Source organism: Mauremys reevesii, linkage group 7 (genome assembly GCF_016161935.1).
Source record: "Mauremys reevesii isolate NIE-2019 linkage group 7, ASM1616193v1, whole genome shotgun sequence".
Taxonomy (NCBI): domain Eukaryota; kingdom Metazoa; phylum Chordata; order Testudines; family Geoemydidae; genus Mauremys; species Mauremys reevesii.
Window position 1 is genome coordinate 9179038 of NC_052629.1, and position 21521 is coordinate 9200558.

The 21521-nt window shown below is 40.1% G+C and overlaps 1 protein-coding gene across 1 annotated transcript in view; it reads left to right on the forward strand.

The window, feature by feature from the left end:
* Positions 1-3921: 3921 nt before the first annotated feature.
* RBM20 (RNA binding motif protein 20) overlaps positions 3922-21521 on the forward strand; it is a 163430-nt gene continuing 145830 nt past the window's right edge. The window contains exon 1 of the mRNA XM_039481670.1: positions 3922-4143. Within this exon, the coding sequence (XP_039337604.1) occupies positions 3998-4143 (146 nt within the window). The 5' untranslated portion in view covers positions 3922-3997. The remainder of the gene's footprint in view (positions 4144-21521) is intronic.

Consider the following 21521-nt stretch of genomic DNA (forward strand, 5'->3'; position numbering starts at 1 on the left):
GTGCCGTCGGCTTCCAGGAGCTGCACAGAGCCAGGGCAGGTAGGAAGCCTGTTCCACAGCATGTGGGAGGGAGAGGGAGGATCTGACTTACACAGTTTAATCAAGTGACCTCTCAGTCTTCTTTTTGATGAACTAACAGATTGAGTCTCAGTTGGGGTGTCTAGGTGCTACTGTAATGCAAATAAAGTAGTAGTGTGATTTGTTAGGTGCCTAATGTGTGCTTAGTGCTACTACAGTAGAAAAACAGTCCCTGTCCAAAGTGGTTTATAATCTAAATAGAGAACCCCTGTTTGTAAAGTAGTTTGCAATATGTACAGCGCTATGTAAGTGTGAAGTTTGATCAGATAGCCAGTTGGGAGCAGCCTTTGCTTCCTGTTTCTGATGAATGAGGGAGTATTTGGTCAAATAAAAGACAACCCGTATAAACCAGCTACATGATTTTACAGATGGTAAACTGCATAGGGAATTAATTTTCACCGTGCCTCGCAAATGGGGCTGTGACCATGTTTGGGGTCACTGGTCGTTAACATACTACACATAACTTTTATTTAACCTTTGGCGTGCTCTGCCGTAGAATGTTAGAGAGAGAATTTACTAAGATTCTAAAAGCAAGGATTAGACACATTATTATGAGTACAGTATCTGCTGTGATGCTAGCTGTGATAAAATGTCAAGGGCCATCAGTCCTCCTGTTTCAAAGCATACATTTATCATGAGCTGGAGTGATGGAGCAGATTCCTCAGTGGAATAACAAGTTACTGCTAGGCGATCTATGGTATCATTTACTGAATGCTCAGTCACTCAGCCATACCTTCTCCTGGTGATGCCCCTAGAAAGAAATCACCTGTCTTTATCCCAGGGCAGTAACTCAACCCCTCTTTATAATACATACAGTTAGCTCCCAGATGGGACTATGTCTCTAAACTGACTGAGACCCTCACTGAGGATTACCCCAAAAAACCTCACATTGCTTTCTGTCTCAGCCTGTCCTCAGTCTAGGGATACCTCTTTGCAGGGTCCCTCATATTTTTATGCACAAAGCTGAATACTAGATACTAATCTACTTGCAGACGTTTGTTTCACAGTTATTTTTCATCCCTTTCAGAAGGCAATCAGTCACCTAGTATTTCTTTCACTTCCCAATTAACTATAGGCATCAGCGTGTCTCTCTATATAAAGAATGACAATCACAGGAGCTTTCTCCACTGTAATAACATGGAAGAATTCCATGCAGAGCCCCTTTTTCCAAATCAGAAAGGGATGGAAGCTTGAGACGTTTAATACTAAACTGAACAAAGCACTAGAGAATGCAGTGCAAGGAACAATTCTTTGTTGGCAGGGAAAAGGATGTGATGCCCTGATTATTTTTCAAAATATATATAAAGTACAGGTTGCTTGTCATTCTAGAAAGTCTCTTCCGTGTTATGCTGCTATTGAAGGGATTGTACACATTGAAATATACGCTGCTGGTATAATTCTCCATGATCTTGAATCTGGTTGAGATATTTACGCCTGTGCAAAGTAAGTACAAAATGCAACCAAATCAGAATTTTCCACTCAAAGTGGAAGTAGTATGCAAATTTTTTCAGAAAGCAACCCCTTGAAAGAGTCCCTAACTAGTACCCCTTTTCTGTTTCTCTGTAATATATATGGGTATATATCAAAAAGCATGGAGATGGGGGTATGTTAAAGGTTTTAATAGCACTCTGTTTGCAATAAGCAGCATAATTGGCTCATTGCTTTCCTACTCATCAATAATGTGTCCATCAAAATTTATGCAGGTTAAACCTCTATCTCATATCACACTAGCATGCTGTAACTCTTTCTCTAATAGCGATTCCTGCATTAAAGCAGTGGTGGGTAAAGTTATTGCTATATTGGCCCTGATCCTGCTAACACTTACACATGTGCTTAAGTGTTTGCAAGGTTGTGGGCCATAACTTACACGATCACTCAGTAAAAATACACTCTTTGGGTGATCCCTAACAGGAGTTTCTTTTAGGGATGACTCCATAACTCGTGACTAGCATAGGAGAGCGATGACATTGCTGGCTGGTGCATAATCATCCTCTCCTATTTTATAAACACATGACACGGGCCATATGCAGCAGATTATTATTTCCAGGTGTACAATGGACACATTATTAGTAAAGGGTAAAATTATATTAACACTTCCCTCCCTCCCAGAGGTGGTGTGAAATTTAATGTTTGTAAAGCACTTTAGATCCTTGATAGAACTACATTATGGAAGTGCTGATATGTTGAAATATTAAGCTGGGTTTCCTTTCTCGGGCTCCATCACAAAAAGGAGAGAGGACTATGAAGCTCCCTACATTTTCTTTGGGCACAGGGAACAGCTGTATGCCGGCAGCAGAAACCTGTCCCTCCCTCCATACCAAACCAGTGACTGATTGCCACAAATAAGGCACCAATAATAAAGGTGACGGGGGAGATAGATTGTCACTGTGGTCAATTAGGCTTCAAAAACACAGTTAGCAAGCTTCAAACTTGTAAGGATTAGGAAATGGAATCTTTGCTTGGAGCTCCAATAGTGTCCCCACCTGTGCTTCTAGGAAATAAAGGACACAGATGACAGCAACTAATTTAGGGTGCAAAATCTTACAATTGCATCGGAATGCTTTGTTTGATTATTGTAGAAATATGGGTCAAATTGCTTTTTGGGGCAGCAATTCCCTTTGTATAGACATATAGGTACAACTTCCAGAACAGTGGGGTGCTACTGTAATAAGGATGAAAAATATATATTTAATTTTCTACAGGACATCAGGACCCCAAATAAGAGGCAGACAGAGATACCACTGAGACCCGAGAAACAATCAGTTCTGCAGAAGCCACCAGTGGGTTTCCTGCTGCATCTGTGAAGAAGGAGAACAAAGCAGAGGAAAGGTAATGGGCTGCAGGCTCTCTGGGGGATGGAGGATGGTGAGCTGCAGGGAGGGAGCTCCAGCTGCTGCTGAGGCAGAGCACTAATGGGGTGGGCAGGGAAGAGGCAGCATCTCTTCTAGGAGATGGGGAGGAAGCTCAGGGCCCTGGACAGTACCTCCCCTGGGGTGGAGCATTACTCCCCCTGCCCCTGTAGCTAGGGGGATGATGGGGAAGGGAGTGAGAGGGCAGCTGCAGGAATAGAGAGGGGATGGACCTGACTCACTGCCCCCAAAGGATTGGAGCGTTTGGGGGGGGGGCTAGTAAGGAGGGAGACAGGGGTGTGGGAGAACCCCATGGCTTGACGGTAGTAATAACAACCAAATACAGGGCTTCCGCTTCCAGCACCCCCACTATAACAATTGTTCCAGCACCCCTGGGGGGTGGAGTAGGTGCGGTAACGCCCCCCCCCCCCCCCGCCAGGAGGAGGATAGAAGCGGGGTCCTGGTTCACAGCACCCCCCCAGGCTGGAAGGGGGACCGAAGGGAGAGTCCCGGCTCGCTGCGCCCCCCGGGCCGGGAGGGGGCCGGAAGGGGGGGGGTCCCGGCTCGCTGCGCCCCCCGGGCCGGGAGGGGGACGGAAGAGGGGGGTCCCGGCTCGCTGCGCCCCGGCCCGGGAGGGGACGGAAGGGGGTCCTGGCTCGCTGCGCCCCCGGCCCGGGAGGGGACGGAAGGGGGTCCTGGCTCGCTGCGCCCCCGGCCCGGGAGGGGACGGAAGGGGGTCCTGGCTCGCTGCGCCCCCCGGCCCGGGAGGGGGACGGAAGGGGGGGGGGTCCCGGCTCGCTGCGCCCCCCGGGCCGGGGACTCTCAGGTGCGGGAGGGGGGCTGCTCCTCCCATTGGCTCCGCTGTGCCAGGCATCGCCATAAATGCTGCTCCCCAGGCGCCGGCCGCCCCCTTAGGGCCGCCGCCAGCCTCCTCGCCGGCCGGGGGGTGGCTCCCGCTCCGGGCTCCCGTGGGCCGGGCAGTCCGGCCCCCTGGCTTTGCTCCCTCCCCCGGGCTGGCTCCGAGGCGCGCTCCGCGGTGCCCCATCGCTCCTGGGGGCGGCTCCGGCTGGATGGTTCCCGCTGCCACCATGAACCAGGCTCCGGCCCCCAGCGGCTCGGAACAGCCCGACCGAGATGCCCGCAAGGCGGTCCCCGGCCAGCCGGCCTCCAGCAGAGGGATGCAGCCGCCGCCCCGCCTGCCCCAACTCATCCAAAAGTAAGAGGCGCGCTCGTGTCCGCCGGGCTCGGAGCCGGAGCGGGGTCCAGCTTCGCTCTGGTTTCTGGGCTGCTCCCGCTCCCCTTCCTGCCCCGCTGGGCCGGCGGTGTCACACTGACAACGAAGCGCACGGGGGGGTCTGTGTGCAAAATCTCCCCCCCCGATTCACGGATCTGTCTAGCCGGGTTGCTTTGGCAGGTCTGGAGCGTGCAAACCCTTACGGGTCCGTCAGCTGAGGGATTTAAACGGCGATCGCTGTTTTCAACTCTCCGAATTTAGGTACCAGCGGGAAGCAAATTTCACCCTCTTGGCCCTAGGGAGACAAACGAGGGTAAATTCTGTTCCTCTGATTTACAGAGTCATCCCTGCAAGGAGCAGCACAGGTTGAGTTTTGCTGCTGGTGCTCGGCTGAGTTTCCTTTTAAACGGGCTCAAATAGGTTCAGAGTATGTAATGGGTCCGTTAGAATCCATTTCATTTCAGGGTAGATTTTCAGATTGTATTTGGACGCTTCTGAAAAGTTTTTGCTTTTGTAGCTGTTGTTGCTTGTGGTTGCGTTCAGCACAGTTCATAAACAAAGAAGTTGTTGTTTTCGTATGAGTTGTAAATGTGATAGTCCTCAGGCCTACAATGAGCGGAGTCAGTATTGTACCGGTACAGACAAGAAATAGGAATAGTTAGGAAAACTTACCAGTCCCATGCATAGAAGACTCTTCCTCGCCCTTATCAGTGTAACAATGGTAATAAAAAACCTTATGGTATTTTACTTTTTTACTCTGGCACTCAAAAGGGGAAGAAATACCCTGACACATACAGTTGCTTAAGAGTGATACCTATTTTCTGTTGGGTTAAACCAGGGGTTAAAGACTAACTAAATGCTCTGTAGTTAGTACATGAAATATGAATACTATATAAAAACTATATAAATTGATATAAGGTAATTTTGTTAGTTTTCTCTGGTCATAGCTTTATGTTAAAAAAATAAAATAAATCCAGACTTGTATTTTGGCAGGAAAAAAAATACACTAGTAAATGTCGATTTGGGAGCTGATAGATTAGCCCCCTCTTGTTTTGAGATCTGCTGATTGCTTTGTTGATTAGAAAAGAGATTGAGCATTAAGCATTAGCATATGTTAAAAAAACACATTTTGACATAATGGTCCAGGCCACAACAGGTATTAAGTTCTTGCGTTCAGTTGTCAAGTAAATCTCTGGTATGGTCAAACAAAGTCTGATGCATTGTAAAGTAATACTAGCCTACTAGTTAAACTTGGTATTTGTAGAACTTTATCAGTAAGTGAACGTATTTTCTTTAAATATTACTATATGGTCAAGATTAAGTCTACAGAGCAAACACTCTCAACCTCCTTCCCCAAGATATTCAAGGGAACAATTTTTATTATAAACAGAACATATGGAACATTATTTTAAATTGAACATCTGTGTATTTAATTGAATTTTAAAATGTGTATGAAAGCAGACTCTCCAAGATGTCTCTTTACTTTATGGTACTAAAAGTCGACAGTATTTTCTGAAGCAGGCAGCATAATTTTATATATGAAACTTTCCCATGTTTGGTATATGTGTTTGGGCCAATTATTCTTATAGAAACTGAACTTCAGTTTGAAATATTAATGTGTATAATATACAGAAATATAGTATTTCTATAATATTAGTATCATATAGTTCTTCTGGGTAACTGAAGAGCTACTATATATGTAAATTGTAATCCTTCTACTAGCCACTTAAATTTGTTCCTAAATCATCACAAAGTCTGTCTGAACGTTTAAATGAAAGTCTCTAAAGATGGCCCTGATATCTTACTGTTTATCGAGATTTTATATGGCACATAACACAGAAGCTAGCGAGGTGAAGATGTCAAGGTGTTTCATGACCATCTTTCTGTTTTTTGTTTAAAACATTTTTAATAATCATCACATTTTTGATCATCGCCGCTGACAGCAAATTCTGGGTAAAAATTGAAATGTGAGTCGCCCTTCAAGTCTATCTTTAAGAAGACAGTTTAAAGAACATGATGTGCGTCAACTGTTCTGTATCATGGCAGCATGGCGTAAAATGGCAAATGTCGAACATCTCTAGCTGAAGCACTGCAACTTGATCGTGTTATTTTGTAACTGTGCTCCATAATTTAATCTGTGCTTCCATGTTTACATTATAGTTAGTGCACTCCCACATGAAGTATATTAAGTAGGAAATAATGGCAAATTGTATTTTGTTGCATGAGGAATATTTGGAAATTAATTTTATAACCCAAATATTTGATTCACATGTTGGTTATTTAAGATAACAAATATAATGGTACGTCTTAAAAATGCAGTATCAAATTAGCTTTTTAATGTAAATTAAATTAAATGTAAATTAGGACAGATATTATGATCCTCAAAACAAGATGCCTTAGAACAAGGAAATGGTCATTTGTTATTCTTCACAGGAAAGAGAACTGCTGATTCATAACTAGAAAAGTTCAGTGCTTATAGGAATTTTTCTTTTCCTCAGACGAGTTCTGCATTTCATGGTTGCCTTTTTAAAACATTTGTTTAACCTTTTGTTTTTGTTTTCCAATCTGCAGGAAAAAAAAGAGCTTTCTAGATTAGCTGCTAATTTTCTAGTTAGCCTAATGCAGAATATAATTTGTTTTTATTACTGTTTTTTGTGGGCTGTTTCCATTTTGTTACTTGTATTTATTAGATTTATTTTTAAGTGCTCTGGCTCCTCTGGCCCCCATAAAAGTGTTAGAAGCTATTGCAGACTTGAGTGAAATAAAGATGGGATTACTGAAAATATTTTAAAATAACACTTTACAAGAGTAACTTGGTAACCATTTACAATAAACAATCTGTTGGGCAATTTTGAGTAAAATTAATAGAACTGGAGATTTGATACTTTGACACAAAGTATCTTTGTTAAACTCTTGCAATGTGAACATAATAAACTATGATTCAGAGGCGGTAGCCCTCTTAGTCTGGATCTGTAAAAAGCAACAGAGAGTCCTGTGGCACCTTATAGACCAACAGATGTATTGGAGCATGAGCTTTCGTGGGTGAATACCCACTTTGTCAGACGCATGTAATTACATACGTTTACATGCGTCTGACGAAGTGGGTATTCACCCACGAAAGCTCATGCTCCAATACATGCGTCTGACAAAGTGGGTATTCACCCACAAAAGCTCATGCTCCAATACATCTGTTGGTCTATAAGGTGCCACAGGACTCTTTGTTGCATAATAAACTAACTTTCTTATTTCCAAGGATTTTAAAAAAATGGTTCTCCAGCTTAAATTCATAATATTTTCATAAAATGTAATTAAGGTATTTTAGGTTTCTTGCTGATACTAGACTGATTAATGAAATAAGATACAGAGTACTGTAGAATATACTGTCTACGCTCGGGTGTATAATTCTATGTTCTGAAAACATCATTGGTCTTGACTAATAAAGAGCCTGAAAAGAGATTTATAGAAAGCTTAAAATTGCAAACATAAGCATGATTTAGTTAGCTGCATTGGGAAATGACTTTTTATTCCATGGAAATAAAATTTGGCTTTGAGGTCAACGCCATCAGATTATGAGATCAGTGTTGTCGGGGGAATGTATGGTGAACTGATATTATTTTGAAGATTAATTTAAAAAAAATGCATATATTTGTATATAAAATAAACCAGACAGCTAAGGAAAGGAAACAAGGAAAATTTGAATATTAGTAGCAATTATTAATGATTATTTTATTGTATTCTGTTTCTACTGTGGTAGTGCCTAAGGACCACAAACAGAGATTAATGGCCAATTATACTAGGGAGTGTACAAACAAACAAATATTAGAAACCTGTAAAATACCTAAAATAGCTATTCTATACATAATAATGTTAAGTAACTGTTTGAACTTCTTTATTCTTTTTTGCTAGAAAAGTTCACTTTTACAGAACATGTTTTATATTTTAGATGTTGCACCACACAGTGCAAAAGCAATTTTTAGCCCATGGTTCAGTGTTGTACTGTATCACCTGCTCTTAGGTTGAGTGGGAATGCTTAAGAATCAAGAAGAAGCAAAAACTTGTATTGGTAAATCTTTGGCTTCCAAGATGCATGGTTCACTGCTGTGTAATAGAACAACTATCTAGAAATAACTTTGAGAAAAGACTGATTAGCATTATTACCTTAAATATAAAGAGACTTCATGAAATGCAGGTTGAATTCTGTATTAAAAACCTTAGTTAAAAAAAGCTGTGAGTAAATACACAGTTGAGGGCATTAATTGTAACTGAATGCATTGAAAATTTTAAATGATTAGTTGCACACTTGCAGTTTTAATAATTTGTCCTGGATATAATAATATCTAGCAAAAATGGTGCGGTTTATAGCCTCCGGTAGATACTGTTGACATGCATTGCAAAACAGATGCAATGAGCCTAAGGTATCTAAAATAATGAGACAAAAACAAAGCAAATATTTTTTTTCTAAGGGAAAATGTTACCTCACTGTCATGTTTTGGAAGGAAGATGAAATCTCCAACATCTGTGCCTAAGTACTCATCAGTTTTAGGGTTACACATGTTGGTGTTGAAAATTTTCAGAATTCCTTCCTTTACTCCCTACATCTTAAATAAGGAATCTAGTTGGGAGAAAAACAAGCACTGAAGGAAAACATACTGTGGGATGAACGTGTATGGTCAAAAACCTGGAAGATCCAAGAGAGGCTTCCTTGCCTTATATCCTAAAATAGCTCTTGTTCCCAAATTAGGAAAAGTATAAATCTAACTAATCTATTTTAGCTGTTGTTTTAAACATTAAATGTTAGCATCAAGTTTTCATATTGCTTATTGGGTTTTTTGTTGTTGTTGGGTTTTTTTTGCTAAAAATGTAACTTTTTGTTAAATGTAACTTTTTTTTCAACTATAGGACTCTTTGAACTCACCTGAGACATAAAATATTAGATGTACGCCATTATATCCATTAGTCATGGCAAATAGCTTTTTACATATAGTGCATGCATAACTGCTATTTAACAATGGTACTGTAGGAGAAAAACTGTTTTTATTGGTTTTGTTCTTATAGATCTAGGCTTTCCATATTTATGTGTAGATTTAAATGACAGTTTTAAAAAAAGGAGTTAATTTGATTCTTTACATTTCTCTTTCCCCCACCTAACAATGTAGTTAATGCCAATTATAACAATGTGATCTTCTTTGCTTTTTCCCTTAGCCCCAAATGAAAAAAAATTACCGTATCCGCCTTCACCAGGAAATATTAACAGAAAATTGGAAAGGAAATATAAAAACTAGATCAAGCAAAACTGGCATTGTGGTGTTAAGCAGAGCTTTACTAAACTCATCATCCTAGTCCTCTCATCTGCTGTTTGTATGTTTTTGTTTTCTTTTCCATTCTGCAGGACAGGTAACTTGTCTTTGTCTGTGAAGTGCCTAGTGCCTTTCTGGTACTACATAAACAATGAGTCCCTTCTCAGACAATGCCTAGTATTCAATTCAGGACTCAAAATGTGGATCACAAATTAAGTGCAAAATGAAAAAGCTATTTAAAGCTTCACTTCAATTTGAAATCTGTGTGTGTGTGTTTTTTTTTTTAACAACACAAAATGAGTTAAAAGTTGTTTCAGGCACTAGAGTGCTTGTGGCTTAGTTATAACTTCCTATTGAGAATATTTTTCTCTCCCCTGTGACTGCGTGGAATACTGTACATGGGAAAGAGTGAAACTGACTATACATGCGGTGCTGTCAAATGCACAGAGTAAGCAAACAGAAAAAATGAGATTTCTTTTTCTCTACTCTATTCAATTTAAGTGTTACTGCCAATAGTAGGTAAAATATTTTCAGGCATAAAGTGCGATTTTTTTTTTAAAAGTTGATGGCATTATTTTAATAATATAACTGTCTGAAACCAGGACTACAGAATTTGTTTTTGTAGTCCAGGAATTTTCCTGTGGGCTACATAATAAAACTGAACAGAGTTTTGTCCTGAGATGAGCTCAACAGGTTTTAGGACTTGAGGAGGGAGTATTGAGGTGGAGACAGAAGTGGAACACCAAGCAGAACTATGCTTTTTAATAAGCATGAAAAAAATCCCCCTGTGCACAAATATCCCATTGAATCTAACTTTTATGATTAGTTACGGTCATTATCCAATTTTGGATGACCCTGCAAATATGAAAGTTGTTTGGAAGATTTTAATGGAGAAAATGCTGCTGAGCTGCAGCTGGCCTGGATAGCAGGCAGTGCCCGTGGTTACAGTGCTAGAGACTTCAGTGGAATGAACCCATGCTTCAGGAGCAGGATAAGGAAATAAGCAAAGTAATTAGTGGTTTATGGAACACAACACATGGGAGTGGATTCCTTCTTACTGTTACTAAATGGAATGGATCTAGTTCTTTTTTATTGGAAATTCAATACTACTGTTCCCATCAGTGAGGAGGCTGGGAAATGTTTGCCTTCGTTAAGCAGTCAGCTCTTGCTACAGGCATTGTGAATGCAAATGCTCAAAGCAGTAGATATGTATAAGCTAAGCTTGGATATTGACGCTACCGCTAAACGACTATACTGCATTCTTCTCTTTGTTCTTTCCTGTATTAAGAGCCAATGTGTGTGGACAAATTCAGCCTTGATTCAGTATTGCAAAGAATCCTTTCTAAGGAATTGTTAGAACAATAATTAGAAGTAGTTACTTTAAAGAATATTAATATTATACTTTGTCTACAGGACTACACAGATGTGTTTTGGGAGGGGAATGAATGGAGGCATTATTTGCAACAATCACTATACTGGACTGAAACATTTTATGCACTTTCCAAATATTACCTTGATTTTTTTTTAATCCAAACAAATTCTTTTCATCCGTTTTCCAGCTAGACATTTTGTCAAGCTCTTTCTCCCCCTCCCCACCACCCCAAATATACGTCCCCTACTTTCATCCCCCTCATTCTTTGTAACATTTTTGTACTTGATTTAAGGATTTAAGCTTCTGCCCTTGCTTTCTTTAGATCACACTAATGACCTATCAATAGGAAACTGTCACTTTATGCTGTGGTAAAAACTAGCAATCCTGCCCCCTTGTATTGTGGAAACTTTTAATATCTTGTTTGTTCTGGCATCAAGCACAGTCTGTTTCACAAATTCCTCCTGCCTGTTATTAGAACAAATGCGAATTATACGCATTTTGCATCAGACCGCGGGAAACAGCTTAATGCTTTTGTAGTGTATTATTTGATTAGGCGGTAGATGTAATTATAATGCACAGAGGCTATTATTTCATGGCAGACTTATTGCATAGAGAAGTTTAGACTATATGCAAACCATTAGATTAAAAATGATTTTATCTTTAAACAACACCTATTAATGAGACCACATCCGTTTATCTCTTATAGTCAAAAGATTTCAAAGGGGCCAACTTTGTCACTTGGTTTTCCTTCATAAGCAGATTGTTAGGCCAACTAGGTTGACAATGACCGTGGGCCCAATGTATAGTGATATTACGTGGACATATAAATTGCAGCATAACTGTCATTCTTTCTGAATTTGCCACAAAATGGTGCTCCAGAATCTAAGCTATAATTTACACAAATAAAAACTTCTCGCCCTTATCGGTGGTTGTGAGGATAGCCACTAAACTGTAAAAGCTTACAGGGATGTCTGCCTGAGTCTGCAGACAGCTTGCATCTGTAGCTCTAGGAGGAGTGAAAGGTTGACTTTCCTCAGTGTGGTGTTAACTCTGCAGCCTATTGATAATTGAAATGGTGATATGGGTAACTATTTCACTGCTGATCCTTTTTAATAGATATACCCAGATTACGTACTCCTTCCTCAGTTTAGGATGTCCTGCATATACTGGGAATGAGTGAAGTGGGGTGTGAGAAAAGGAATTTTAACCCCCTTTCCCCCCCCACTCTGATTGCATTCTAGATGCCCCAAACCCCAGCTGTTCCCTACCTAGTTGTCAAAACCTCCAGCTTCTCCCCAAGATACCTACATTGCAGCTTTTTGTTTTCAATACAAAAAATGTGCAGCATATTGAAACTTTGGTAGCAGTGTAAAATATCCTGAATATAACATCACCAAGGATTACTGGTTTTGATTCTACTGAACAGTGGGGAGGCATGTTGTGATGGGGTGTGGGACTCAGGGGCAGATATACTTAATTCAGGATCAATATGTCTTCTAGGACATAGGGCCATGATAATGATATGCATTTTCTCTTAACGTTTGTATTGTATTTTGGGGAATACTGAACTACTTACAAGTCTAAGTACAATGAGTAAGTTGGCAGTTAAGTCTTCTTTCATTGAGCTAATATTTCCCCACCCCCCAGTGTGGGTTTTTGTATGTCTTACATGTAAGTGCACCAGTAACCTGAGAAAACAACAGAATCTATTTTCCACACTAAGAAGCATTATTTACAGGCAACTGTATCTGCTTAAAGGTAGTGTTCTTTAGTTCAGTAATACTTGTATGATTCGTTATACTGACTATTTGTAAATGGACTGTTCTTTGTTGTTGTTATGAGGCCATTACATTTTAAAAACATAACTTTTGTTTTTAAATCTGTGAGCCTGCATATCAAATAAATACAGTATATTTCTTTAATACTATGCAGGATACTGCATACTCTTTCTCCCTATTGCCCATTCTCCTTGGAAGTAAACTGAGTGCTGACAACTTATAGTATAGAGAAATTGTTTGAGAAATTCCCTCCATTATCCATAAATTAAACATGAGTAGCCTTATTCTCACAACTACATACTCGGCCTACTCAACATGGATGACAGTGTTGGATGCCAATTCAGAAATATTTTCTAAAAATGCATTTTCCCAACATAAGAAGTTTGTAGGTGTTAAAGATTACACATATCTCAGATCGGGGCTGAAGTCGTGAGAGGGTTTCTTTCCTAAAACAGCCGAGAAATATTAGTAAAAGAGGCAGCATATTTGTCAGCTCTTGACTTCTCTTACCTACCTAAACTCTTCCATTAACACATCTGAAAATTCACACCATAGCTATCCGTGTACTGTGAGCCATCCATTTGTGCTCTACTCTTTCGCCACCCAGGCACTTGGTTCATTCTTTCAAGGTCAGCCACGGTTTCCACCCTCCTGCCAGCCAGTAACTGAGCATCATGCTCTCTCCTCTGTTTACAACTTCATTTAAGGTCATTACTTTACGTTGCAGTGTACGTTACTGTCTTTTGGACAGGCCCACCCTGCTGCTGATGTCCATTGCTGGCTGTTCTTGAAATGTGTCATGAGGCTAAACATTTTAGGAAGCCATGTAGTTAACCTCTTCTATTAAGTTTGAACTGCTTACTTTATGTCAGTGATTTTTTCCCCCTTGATGTTAATGATCATGTCCTGGCAAGGATTTTTTTTCCAAATATTCACTACTGAATCATGGCTGCATGTTTTCCCCAGGGCCCACTAAGATGGGTTTTAGTAGCCCTGTTGGCATAATGGACAAAGAAGTTTGTAGACAGAATGGATTTTTAAAAACTATACACTTTCAGTTGACAGCCTAATCTTTGGACTGGTAGACAATTTGAATATATTAGTGTATTTTGTCACCTCTGTATACTTAATGTGCCAGATATGTACCTATTTCATATTTAATAATAAAAGTGGAGGTAAAGAGGGGAACTTCTACAAACCATAGAACAGTATGTCTTCAATAAACTGAACATTGTTCCAGAAGATTATTCATCATTATTTTCCAAGCTAAATTTCTATTTAGAGAATAAAATGGACTGACCTTGTTTGAAAGTAAAATAGAATAATTTTACTCTTTGTATTTCATTTTATGGTTGCATTTTAGATGACCCAAGTATGAGTTTATGCAGAATAAAACAACAGCTTTCTTGTAATTTACATATTCCTGCCTTATGTGGCCAGTCCAACTTTATTTCCTCTTTGGGTATAGTATACGGACTATAGTATACAGACTATGAGCCTGATCTTGCAAAGCCTTATTCACACACATGAGGGTTACTTATGGGCTCCGATCCTCTCAGCAAACCTCACAAAGCATCCTGAATATTACCATTAAGCTTTCCCTCTGAAGGCACTGGAGCTGCGGTACAAAAACACTTAAATACAATAATTAATAACAAAGACTTTATAAATATACAATAGAGGCCAAAGAAAGAAAGAAACATCTAAACCATGTACCATCCTATTTTAAAGGGGCATGGTAGCTGGGAGGAGATTCTACACAGGGTCCAACTTTAATTAAAATAGAAATCTATACAATGTTATCTTTGAAACAGGTGAGGGATGAGCTGAGACAGGTGTCCAGTCTCGATAAATTTCCACACCTCAAGGTTCTCCACATTAAGGATGATAGCTATCTGACTTCAGACATAAAAATAAGCAATAACAGAATTTAAAACTTCTCACTCGATCCATTGTCATGCTATTATACCTATAACTCAGCCTATGCATTAGAAAGCAAATACTGTTGGTCACGGTGCACAATTTTATCACAAATCTTGCCTGTTGTTGGTGTTTTGCTTAAAACCTCAGCTCCTGAGAATGTCAGGTTTCTTTTTGGGGGGGGGAGGGGAAGTAAATTGTTGGTCCTCATGGTTGTAGTGCGAACAAAGTGCAAACCCTACAGATTCAAAAACCAGAAGGCAAATAAAAACCCAACCTTTGTTTTTGAAAACCTCATGATTTTAAGCATCTCTCGTGATTTTTTGCGGTCTGATTCGTGACTTTTGAATACTTGGAGTTAGCAGAAGGTAAAGCTGTGGCAGTTTGAACTGATGAGGTTTCAAAAACTGGAGTGGGATGTGGATCATTTAATGAAGATTTCACAGTGTTGCTGTGTGAGATCATTAAAAAAGTTCTTCTCCAATTCATTCTGCATGAAGGAAGAGTGGCACATGTCAGGACCATACAATTCCCTCTACGCCTCTCAAGCACCATGGTAGGGGATACATGGGCAGACTGCATGGGGTCTCCGCTCAGACGCCATATAGGCCAGCGTGGAGTTGACTGAAGACAGTCCAGGAGGGGAGGACATAAGGTCTCTGCTTACACAGATCCAGTGATCCAAAAGTCCCATTTGGGGGGAGGGGAAGGGTGACAGCTATTATAGGATGGAATAGCTAGGAACAGGGGCCACACTGACTACTGAAATTTATTTATTAACTGAAAACAAGAACAACCTTTTAATGATTTGAGAACCATCCAGCTGTGCAGTCAATTAGCCTCTGAAACCAAACACTCCTGTTACTGTTTCTCTTCTCCTCCTCCTGTTCTTTTTGATTACTCGCTCCACCCATTTGCTGCATCTTGTGTTAAAATAGATTGTAAGATCTTTGGGGCAGGTATTGCCTGTTACTGTGCATGTGTGCAGTGCCTAATCCCATGGGGCTCTGACCCGAACTGGGGGCTCTGCAATGCAAAACCTACCTGTGGGGTTGGAGGCTGAGTGGCAAAATTCACATTTTGTCATGTGACAACAGTGGAGAACAGAGACAGCTGCTTTCTTCAAAAACCAAAGAAGGAACTCCATTAAAATAAGGAAAAACAATTTTCTCCTTTAAAGCTAATGTATCCTCTGCTTTGTTGTAGAGCTTTTGACTGGCTCCCTGCTACAGATGTAAAGAAACATTATTCCTGTCCTCATATATGAACAGTTGTTTACTAGGGCTTTTAACAGGTACTGCTAAGACTTCACCCATATTGCTTATTGGCTTAATAGTGATCAGTGTAAGAGATTCCGCCCCCCTATGTGTTTTAATTTAACACCTGTCTTGTTTGTAGAGTTGAAAACAAAAATTTTAGCTTTACCATTTCTTCAAGTTAAAGCACCATTAAGTCAGAGTTGGTAACAATGTCCCAAGGCTGACTACTTGATTGGCAAGTTTTAGCTTTGAGTAAATTTTCACAGCTGATCTACAAATCCCTGATGGACCATTAGATGCTTGACAGTAATGCTGGCAGGCACCACTATCATAATTGTAGTTTAAAGTTTGTTATATTTAGCGTTCTCAGCTCTAGTTGGAAGTCTAATGTGGCTGACCACTGTTAGAGATATCTCATTACAGATATACCACTACATTATCTGCATATCTTTTGCCAGTCAATTTTAAATTGGAAGTTGCTGTCCATACCAAACTCTTGAATGGCAATTTTGACCCATATTGACTCGCAGTGGGCAAGGTACGGGATGTCAGAGGACCCAATTAGTGACAAATGGACCCCAGTTCTCAAGTTTCCATAGAGAATTGCAGCACATCACGTCTCACTTCCCACCTTCTCCCCGACAACACACACACACGATGGCTGAGAGAGTTATTTAGTCAGGGAAAAGTTTCTTAAAGTTAAATGTGATGAAGATCCACGTCTGGTCCAGTTAGACAGAGAAACACACGACTTCCTGACGTTATTTTAAATGGCAAATACTGAGGTAAACTTATTTATCTGCAGCAAAGTTGGCAAGTATAAGGTTGACCACTAAACTCTAAGAGGAGGACTGGCATCCTAGCACAGGTGCCAATAGGTGTATCAACAGGCACTTCCAGCAAGACTTCAGTTACTTTTATTGTTTGTGATTTGTATTATGTAGCACCTTGGAGCCCTAGTCATGGACCAGGATCTTCTTGTGCCAGGTGTTATACAAACATAGAACAAAAACAATGGTAGATTTGCAAATGCAAGTGGAAGGCTGGTAAATGAAACAAGCCTTTTAGAATGATAGACATTGAAAACCACTGCTCAGATCGACATCCGTACACCAACGCAGCTGGAAACAGACAAGTTACTACTAGTATAGGAGTGGCTATGATGTTGCCTGTATCAAGCTTCTGAGAACACCCCGGGTAAATTAGGGGCCTGATTCAGGGTCTAGTGAAGTCAGTGGAAATACTCCCTTTGACTATACTGGCCTTTGGATCATGACCTACTGGTCCCAGAAGCCTGGGCAGACTCAGAATGAGCGGAGTGCTCAGGCAGTGAATAAAAAATGCTGTGCTTTCTCTCCTGACAAATCTTGAGTGAACGTTATACTTGCCATTTGATGTAATCTGGTGCACTTCCTTGTGGGAGTGAGCGGTGATTGCTCAGTAGTATAGGGGAAGGGGTAGGAAGGTGATCGCTGCCAAAGGTAAGGAATATTTCCTCCCCTCCCTCTTTGGATTTGGACAAAGAGAAATTAAATGTAATGCAAAATGGTTTTTGACTGACTGTATCCGAAGTTAGAACATAAGAACGGCCATGCTGGGTCAGACCAAGGGTCCATCCAGCCCAGTATCCTGTCTTCTGAATCCCTTCAGCCTTTTCAACAGAAGCTAAATCAGCAGCTCTTACATAAATCAGTAAATCCTTTTCTATATTTCATTACACATGAAGACAATTTGAAAGGCAATATCTGAACTATCTATCAACGGGGCAGAAAGAAGGAAAAATGGTCCCTGGTGTTAACTCAGGCAACTTTGAAATTTTTGATGGAAAAAAATTGTCCAGTGATGAATTCACATTAAAATTTATATATTAAGAGAACCTGAAATTGTGTTCCTAATGGTCGCACTGCAATGTAAATAAAAAGCCTGTGTGATACAGTCAGCCATGATGAAATGCGCATTGAAAGTGTGCTCTTGATGGAGGGACAGAAATAAGTTGGTTTAAAATGTTTCCTTGCTAGGAAGCATCTTTGGTTGATAGACATCCATTATAAAAGAAATAGGATCAGTCATCATCATAATCAGTCCTTGCTTTCAAGTGGCTTTACATTCCATTTGTGGCAATGAGCTCTCCAGTAGAACTTCACGCTCTTGTGGCAGAAACGTGATGCTAAGGGTGTCTGAGCCAGTTATGATATCAGACACTTGAACTAGATAAATCTTTAAGAGAAACACAGTTTTAAAGGAAACAAAACTAATTGCTTTCGTATGAACTACGCCAACACATGCAACCATGCCAATGGCAGAAAGAAAGAAGACAGCCCCAAGCTCATACATTTTTTATGGGACAATGATTTGCAAAGCAATAGAAACTTTTTAGTGTTGTACAGAAATGAGGTAGGACTCTAGCAAATATATCAGCCAAAAAACAGTATTAGAATAAGAAAATAATGATGTGAAGAAGATGGATATGAGCAAATACAGCTGTCAAAATCTGGAAGAAGTATAAAGTGACAAGAGCTCTCCGTTTCTTCCATTAGGGTTGAAGGAGTGGGAAGCAAGTGAATATGGGCCAGCTTGCAAACCCCTTGGTGAGATAGTGAGACTCTTCCTGGAGTGACAGGATTACTCACAGAGTAAGTGCTCACCAGCTTGAGTAAAGGGTTTACAATCTGGCACTAAATGGCAACAGTGGGTCTAAGTGGTCCCATTGACTTGCATGCCAGTACTTGCGTGAGGATAGAGTTTATAGGATCTGGCTTGATATGAGCCCCTGCTTAAGAAAAAAAAATTATATTAGGAAAAATGAATCTTGAATAATTTATTTTGATGATTATCTTGCCCTAAATTAAAGGTGGGGGAAGGCTATCAGAGAGGGCAATGGATGAAGTAATGAGTCCATCAGCTTTTTATGGCTATGAGAAACCGAAGGTACCGTACAGAAATTAAATCAAGCCTGTGTTTTCTTTTGGGGTTTTCCCCTCAAGTCCACGGGTGCCATCTTTTGTTTTTGCTGGTTGGCGCTACTCTCCGCCCTGCCCCCTGTGTGAACAGCAGGCCTAGGGAGGAAGAGGCTGAATAGGGGCAAGGCCTCAGGGCGGCGCATGGGTGGAGCAGGGGGCAGGGCCACGGTCTAGGTGACGGGGCTCACAAAAGATTAATTCAGCCATGCGGGTGCTGCACAACCTCGGGTGCTTGAGCCCCAGAACACCCATGGAGTCAGCATCTATGCTCACGTCATTAAGTGTTTTCTGGCTTAAGGGTTTTCTTTTCCTCCTATTGATTAGAATTAGACTAAAACTATTTTCCCCCGCAGATAAAAACGGAGGGAATTGGTTGTATCTTTATGGGAGGGCTAATCAAAATCTCACAATTTAAATAATGAGTGAGACAGTCTGCAATAAGTAAAATGCACCCATATCCTATTCAGTCAGGCATAGGTAATCTGGAAGAGAAGGCAACATGCTCGCAGCAGTCACAAGAACATGACCGTTTCATGCATCATTGGATGTGAAGGTAATACCAATGTTTGTTCCTGAAACCTCCCAGTCTATTGATGAGGACATTTTCTTTCCCTCAAAATAGGTGGAGAGATCAGTTTTTTACTTGGTTTTGTTAGAAATTGATATATGGTTCAGTGAAAAACTGGAAAAAAAAAAAAAAAAAAAGATTTGCCCTTGTCCCATGCAATGTTAACCTTTCAGCAGCCTCTAATATCTGAAAGTTCTCTGACTGGTTTGTGCGCCTTTGAGCATGAGTGGCCCGAGGAAGTAAACCAGAACTTTTTCCTGCTTCAGAGGGTGTACGGATTTAACTGGGACTACAGCTGTTTATTAATAGAACCTGCTGCATTTCCTTCGTACAAAAATACGAAGAGCGCTTTGCTGAGAAAAATTTTTGCTGCGCCTCTCTGTCTTTATGGCTCGCTCATCACCCAGCTAAAATTAAAAAGTGAAGTCAGGCTGTTCTTGCACTCTATTTTTAAATTGTTTTAGCATATGAATGTGAGTGTGAAATCTTTCTTTAGGCCTCCGTTAACTCAATTACCCACTTATTCAAAACATTCTCTTCTCAAATTACTGGATTATAACTGCGTTAACATGTTCTGTGTACATGCTGGAAAGTGTGGCTCTCAAGGTAACATGCTTTTCTTTAGCTACCTGTGTTTATTTCATTTGTTTGTATGCTCAGTTTGTAGTTATATAATCACTAACCAGTGATGATAAGAGACATCACAGAAGGCCAGCCAGTGTCTTTAAAATCTGCCTTGATCTTCAGGAATCCTAGTGAATAGAAATAAAAAAGATTATCTATACAATTCCTCCCCCGCTAGGAAGCATTTCAGCTAAGGCTGGATGAAAACCCTTCTCTCCCCACCCCCAACTCTTTTTCAAGTGACAAATTTTCATCTGAAATTATTCATGGGAAATTTTCAGATGGGAACGAAATTTTCATTTCATTTAATTAGAATTGAATTTTTTATTTTGATTTGGATTAAAATGTTTGTTCCATTTTGGTTTACAAAAACTGAAAAAAATTTAAATTTTTGGATCTTTGTTTTTCACCTTTTGTATCTTTTTTTCTTTTTGCCACTCAATTGAATAAAATGAAACATTTCTAGGCTTTATTTTTTTCACTTTTTTCCTTTATTTCACTCTAATTTTTCAAATTTAGAAAAGTTGCAAGTGACAAAAGGAAAAATGAAACACTGTAACTTTCCCACCCTGTAACTTTACATTTTGTTCTCAATCTTTTGAAAAGTTAGAAAGCAGCAAAATTAGGGTTATTTTTCTTTTTGTCACTCTTTAGAGCTTTTCCATCTTTAGAAAAGTTGCAAAATTAGAGAGTAGAAAAGAGAAAAAAGAAAAAAAAAGTGTTTGTCGGGGAAATATGGGGAAAAACCCAACAAGCCTCCCTCCCCGTCCTGTCCCTAGACTTTTTGCAGTCAGTGGTGAAAAGGAAAACAAAACTTTGAATTATTTTGAAAAATAAAATGAAAATCACAAATAACTAAATGAAAATATATTTTGTTTAGAAATTTTCATTAAAAAAAAAACTGAAAGAAAAATGCCAAACAACATTTTCCTCTAATATATATAAATTAGCAAGAATTTTTTTCCTTCGAGACATTTTGTCATGTTGGGAGAGCTGCTATTTCTTGAAACGTAGGTATTTCTGATCCCTGAGATATTGTAATCCCATGAGACGTCTCTAGAGGTCACCATCAAAATGAATAGGAAAGCATTGTGCTCACAAAGAGAGAAATCATTGCTCCCAGATTCTTGATGTGTGTTCTTTTAGTTTCAGACAATCACATTAATGAGGGAATACAGGGCCTGATCCAACTCCCACTGAACGCAATGGGAATCCTTCTAGTGACTTCAGTGGAAGTTGGATCAGTCTCATAGTGAGTGGACTTTCCTCCTTCAAATCTCTTCTTTGCCATGATGCCTATAAGACATTAGCCAGTTAATGATGGGTTAAAGATCAACCATGGAAATAAATGGCACTTATATAATATATTTAGCATTATCAGGGGAACAATTGCATCTGCGTATAAAGATTGTATATATTTCCTCGGCACAGGCCTCCTTAGCTTGTAAGATCTTTGGAGTGTGGACCATGTTATGTGTTTGTGTAGCAGTATGGAATCTTGATCCTGATTAGGGCCTGATTGTGTAGGGGGGAAAATGCCCCTTATGTGCCCCTGCTCCCTTGGGGCCTAGGATCATGTTAC